A 6,676-nucleotide genomic window follows, 5' to 3' on the forward strand; every position below is an offset into this window, starting at 1 on the left:
GTCCATTTATCTTAGGGAAGTTGAGACATGACTCCTGAAAGTGGGTTTGAGAGATTTTAGGGGCAGTTACTTATTTGAATAAGTGTTATCTGCCAGCTAACCTTCGTTCCCGACTTCTTTAGGGTGAAGTCTGTGTCGAATCCGACCTTTGGGAGGAGGTCAGTTATGTGGGGAGGCCAATCTATGGATTGGGCCTTTTTATCCTATTTGGACCTGGGCCTTGGCGTTGGGTCAGGGTATGAACAATATCCAAAAGTTCAAATCGCTAACAAAAAGACTTAAAAAATTTGCTAACGACAAATAAGCATAAAGATTTCAAAACGTGATAAAAAGAACTAAATATTAAATTTATATTATAAAAATTAATTTTAGAGATCAAATTTTGATACAATTTTTTGTAATCATTAAAAAAATAAGATCTTTTCACCTTTAAAATTTAGTATTTTTGTTGAGTAAATGTTTTTTTTAATTTTTTATTATGAATGACCATTTTTTTTAAAAGAAAAAGAAAAATTTAAAGATTAAATTTTGCTTTGAAGGTTTTTTGTATACCATTTAAATATTTATTCAAATGTTGTCACAAAAATTTAGATCAAATAAATAAATTATTTGCTAAATATAAAATTTTTTTTATTACTTATAAACATATAATATTTTATTAGTTTTTTTATCGTATTTTAAAATTATTCAGAATTTGTTTTGTTGACAACTCCTTTTCCAGATTTTTGTTAACAGCTGAATCTTTTAGTACCCAATTGATTTCGAGATTTTTGTTATCCGCTGAATCTTTTGGTAGTTAACCCAATAAATTAAATACCCAAAAACATTTTTCAATGTTAGTTACGTGTATCATTTTATATATCAAGTTACGCGCACATAGATATCCAGTATTAAGTTGGTTTGCTACTTTGATCACGTAAAATTGATGGCATTGCCAAACAATTCCTATAATGATTCCGTGTTCTTTCTTCCCTTTAACTTTATCAAGATGCTTGCGGAATTATTAGTTTACTACCATTTTTCATGCAAAACAAGGTGCAGTCTGTTGCTTGGGGTCCCCGGAACCAGTGTGAGAAGCCACTGCAAGTTTCGGAACAGGGGAAAATGACACTTGCTTTTACTTCTGAAAGTAAAATACTAATGAAAGACCAAAGCAAAAAGCAATTCACGTGAATTAGTACATGAACTTTTACATCAAATGGGAGCAAGAACTCATCGGTTTACAAGATAAAACCAATATGAACCCTAGATACCGAGAGTTCTGGTTGACAATGAGAGAAAGAAACACTATTTATAGCCTTGGAAATTAGAAGCTACCATGCCTATCACTTTCCAAAGCTTTGACAACTGCCATAAGCATTGTACAATTGCCTATATTTCAGGGCTTCATCAACAAGTCCCTAACATAATTAAGAACTCCCTCAACATCCACAGTCCAAGCAACCGAAACAGGAGAATAGCCCGTCCACGGGTTGCTTGAATTCCATCTGTATAAAAATAAAAATAAAAATAAAAATAAAAAACCAGTTTGTGTCGAGTAGAAATCATATTTGCATAAAAAATTAACAACATTGAAAAGAAAGCAAAGAGAATCAGCTTATAATTTGGACATTACTGTTTCAATCCTTGGTCCATAAGTGTATGACCAGTACAAATGCCTTGCGTCTCTACCCTCACCACCCCTTTCCTGTATGTGAAAAGATCTGGACGGACAACTGCCACAAAACTGACAGGGTCATGGAGGAATATTCCTGAAAGAAGAAATCATATTATCATTGCAATACAGACCTAAATAGCATAAACTGAAACATCAAAGCAGCGTGTGAAATTACCATGGACACCATCAGATTTTACATGCCAATCCCTATAGAATTTGCACATATCACCCAGGAGACTAGCATGCTTTCCACTGGATTCCTTCAGGTCAAGGAGATCAGCATCTGACCAAAATACAATATTCAGTTTCCAGTGACTGACTCAGAATAATAATAATGAACAGCTAAAGATAGCCCAGAAATTGGAGCAAACAGGGAGTTACAACCCCACCTGTCAATCTGACTTGGGTTGTTATGTTTATTCCAACTACAGCAATATTTGCTCCAGAGGTGAACACAATATCAGCTGCATCGGGATCATTATAAATCTGCAAAAAGAACAAAATCATTAGGTTAAGAATCAATATGATAAGACATGAAAATCTGATCTTTAAGTTAAACTTCCTAAAATAAATAAATAAACGTTCTGTGGCGATTAGTAGATGTATAGTGGATAGTCTTCAACTAGTCATATGTCTAAAAATAACATACGTCTAATCACTACAACTTACAAGCTGATTACTTCATGTGTTGGGAATGTTAAAGGAAAAAAAAACGCTTATCTAAAAACCAAGAAATAACTGATGTATAATAGCTTTATTCAAAAACTGAATTATAAATTACACACGCATAACTGCATTAGGTGGCAACAGAACAGCTATTGTATTTAACAAAATTGCATTACTTGATAACTTATTTCCTATTATACTAACGGATTTTGCTAAAACTACCCTTAAGATTAAGTTAGTAGAAATTTTTCAAGTTTTTCTGTCAATAAATACTTTATAAATGTATTGGAAACTTCAACTTTTTAGTCATTCAATCAACTTTCCACATTTAACACCTTAACAAGTGCTCTCTTGTTAGCTAAACCCAATACTTATTTCTTAGCTCATCTTCGAGAATTTCCTAGGTGAAGACATGAATGTATAAAAGAAAATAGGTCACTTGAACAAAATAGAGATAGATCCTGTCAATCAAGCAAGTTAAGGAGCTCCATATTGAATTCATATAGGAGAAAAGAACAGAGGAATCCAACACCTACATTTGCTTCCGCAGCAGGATTAACATTCCCCAAGGCAAAGAATGAACCTCCAAGTATAACTATTCTCTTCACCTTGCTTGCAAAAGATGAATCTCTTTTGATTGCCTAATAATAGAGATCACACTATCAGATCAAGAAATATATGTAACAAAAGCTTTAAATTAAGAAGGTCAAGATCACAAAGTAAGAGGAATCCAAGAAAACTTACTAACGCTAAGTTCGTCAACGGTCCAAGTGCAAGTATAGTTACTTCACCAGGATATTCAGACACCTTCTCTACCAAAAACTCACAAGCACTCTTCTCAATCTTCTTAGTCGTAGGCGGGGGTAGGAATATGTTACCCAATCCATCTTTACCATGAACAAAATCAGCAACACGAGGCTCTCCACCCTTTTACAAAAGTCAGCATAATAAAATACTGGAAATTCAGAATCAACCAAAAGGTGGGAAAAATAAAAGGGGGGTGGGAGGTAGGGCCCGAGGCATGGCAGCAATATTTTGACTGGTGACCCACAAAGATGAGACAAAGGAATGGAAAACAAAGCACAATTCTAAAACTCAATTTGACCAAACATTGAACAAGGTCAAACTAAATATTAAATAGTTACCTTCAATGGCTCAGGGGAACCCTCTGCAACAGGAAGATTTTGACGGCCTGCGATCTCACACTATCCTTTTTGCATAGTGAAAACACAAATCAAGAACATGTCCAAGAAACATAAAAAGAAACTTGTGTTAAAAATTGGAAACTAGAAAACACATACCAAAAGCAAAGCATTCTGGGTGGCATCTGTGGTAGCAACATTACCAAAAATGGTGGTAAAACCCAGCATCTCCACCTCAGGGCATTGAAATGCCATCATAATCGCCATGCTATCATCTGCATAACCAACAAAAGACTAATTCCTTTTCTAATTTTTCAATTAATTAGAATTATTAAACGCACATATATCCTTCAGCACACCAGATTGAAGAACATGAAAAATTAATTTTCATACTTCCAACCTAAAGCATGATAATAACGTAATCTATAATCTAAATTACGTCAAAAACTAATTAGCTTTAGAAAATTAAAATTACACAATTGAAATAGCAAGTTGAAGCTCACCGATGCCAGGGTCGGTATCGATAATGAGCTTCTCGGGAAGTGGACGCATTCCGTCACAACCGTTGCCATTGACGGCGCCGTCAGAATGATTTGCGAGGGTGGCCATGAATTTGTGATCAGAGCTACGGATTGAAGGAAATCGTGAAGCCAAAATCAGATAGCAGCAAGAAGAAGAGCAATGATGATGTACGAAGCCGTGGAAAGTGTGTGATGTTATTTATGCTTGTATGTATGTGTGTATGTATTTATGTGTCGCACAGTTGCGGAGTGCATACACACATACACACAAAGGAATGAAGGGAAGGGACGAAAGTGCAATGGAAATATGCAGAGATTGGGTTTGTCTGATGATGATGTTCCAATTTGATGCAAAAGGAGAGAAGAGAGAGAGAGAAAAGAGATGGCGATAATACAAGGGGTTCGTGTCAATATATAGTAGTAGTACAGACTATACAACGCTTTCTCGTCTATGAAGTTCTATCCAATCAACCGAGGACACGTTGCGCATCTACATTGCATTCCTATTGAATATCCTTTATCTTTTCTCTTTTTCCCTTTTTCTATTTTATCTTTTTATCTTTTATGGTTAAATTAAATCCGAATGCATCGCTTGTGTCGCGATTCGCAAAGCGAAAAAACTTTAGAAAGTGGTAATCCGTTTTGGGATTTCTCCCAAAAGTGAACGACCAGTATCTCTAAGGTTAATTTTAATTTTAATTTTAATTTTAATTTTAATTTTAATTTTAATTTTATAAGATAATATATAAATATTTATAGAATTATATGTTATAAATAATAATTTAAAATTAAAAATAAAATTTAACTTTTTATATTTAATCTTAATTTAATTAAAGTTTTATATTATTTTTAATTATTTTATTAATATAATTATATAAATAATAAAATTTTATTAATTTTTTATTAAAATAATATTAATTTTATTTTATTAATTAATTTTAATATAAATTTTAATTTTAAAATAATTTATTTTTTAAAAATATTAAAAATAATATTCTAAAAATATTTTATTAGAAATGTTCTAACAAGTAACGAGACATATATACTATCTAAATAATGAGTTTACAAAATTTTTTTTTAATTTAATCATATTTGAGTTTTGATATAACAAATTTGACAAAAATATAACCAATTTGAATTTTTTAATAATTAACTTACTTATTTATTTAAATAAATATTACAAGTTTAAATCTTATTTTATGCAAATAATAATTACCTATTTAGTTTGCAATGTTGATAAACCCATATGTGACAAATTAGGGTTTTTTTTTTTTCTGTGACTAAGAAATTTTATGATAAACTAAATTTGACAAAGAAACTCTTCAGTCATTAGGCCAACAATTTTTAATTTTTTGTTATTATTTAACTATTATAAATATTAAATTGTCTTTAATAAATAAATTTTATTAATTTAATTGTACAAATTTTAAAAAATATAAAAACAAATTATATTAATTTATATGTATAAATTTTAATAAAAATAAATATAAATTATATATTTTTATGTATAAAATTTTTATAAATATAAGTGCAAATTATTATTAATTAAATATTGGTCAAAAATAATAATATTGTTGTTCATTGACAATATTGTGAGAGTTGATAAGAATTAATATGTACTCAAAAAGGTATTTTTGACATTTTAAAGTTAAGAGGAAGAATGGTAACTAAGTCACATTCAAATATCTAAATATTCAAAAAATTGTCTCATGCCGGTCTTGAACATTAAAGGAACTAAGAATTTGTCTAAAAAACAGTGATATTAAAATGGCGGCACTCATAAGATCTATTGGGTAAGTCAGGACAACAAGATGCACAACAGTGATTTTTAAGTCACACAAATTTTAGCAATAATTTTTGAATTTATATAGTCTCTATTTAAGTTTGGTTTGTTGTTAAGATTTGTTAAAACTTGATTTGGTTTTGATTTGTTTAGTAGTATTTATTATAGGTATTTTAAATTTAAATCAAATCTGATCTAATCTAATAAGATCAAATCTGATTTAAAATAATTATAATATCTTTTAGAATCTTTTAATTTAAATTAGTTATCATATCTTTTAGTTATCATATCTTTTAATTTTAGAGTTATATCTAAAAAGATTTATCCCATTTTTAAACTAATCTATTAGGGATCTATTTAAACACTTTTTATGAGACAATTTAAATAATAGAGACTCTTATATTTAAGTTAATGAAGATTTTAATCAGATTTTAATAGATTAAGACTTGAATATACCTGAAGAGTATCAGTATATTTATAGTAGAATAAATAACCACATCTTAGAATAGTTCTACCTTTATTAGTGAATAACCATTCTTTTTTGTTAGAGAGATTATTGAGATCTCCTTTTTAGATTAATAAGAGATATCTTATGAGTTAGTTACTTATTTAGATAAATAGAATTAGACTCATCATATTGCCATGTCCAACTTTTATGAGATCGAATAGAAACAAATCAAACGATATCTATAAATTGAATTTAATTTATTTTAGACCTTACTAAATTGTGGGTCAATATATAAACACTATTTCTATAAATTCTTTTTGAAATTTCTCCCTTAGTATGCAAATACAAATCACCGAATTAAAATTGGAGCAGTGATATAGCATCATAAATGTTTTTTAAATATTTTTTATATTTTAAATAATAAAATAAAATGTTAATATATACAATCAACGTCTTAAA

General features: G+C 29.7%; 1 protein-coding gene across 1 annotated transcript; it reads right to left on the minus strand.

Moving 5' to 3' along the window:
- Positions 1–1,156: 1,156 nt before the first annotated feature.
- On the minus strand, positions 1,157–4,405 carry LOC112696676 (uridine nucleosidase 1). The gene is made up of 9 exons (XM_025749504.3): positions 3,969–4,405; positions 3,625–3,740; positions 3,469–3,528; positions 3,068–3,250; positions 2,860–2,964; positions 2,047–2,143; positions 1,833–1,940; positions 1,616–1,751; positions 1,157–1,487 (listed from the first exon to the last, which is right to left on the minus strand). The coding sequence occupies exons 1-9, from the start codon at positions 4,072–4,074 to the stop codon at positions 1,379–1,381; spliced, it is 1,020 nt and encodes a 339-aa protein (XP_025605289.1). The 5' UTR covers positions 4,075–4,405; the 3' UTR covers positions 1,157–1,378.
- Positions 4,406–6,676: the final 2,271 nt, after the last annotated feature.

Source organism: Arachis hypogaea, chromosome 6, assembly GCF_003086295.3.
Source record: "Arachis hypogaea cultivar Tifrunner chromosome 6, arahy.Tifrunner.gnm2.J5K5, whole genome shotgun sequence".
Lineage (NCBI taxonomy): Eukaryota > Viridiplantae > Streptophyta > Magnoliopsida > Fabales > Fabaceae > Arachis > Arachis hypogaea.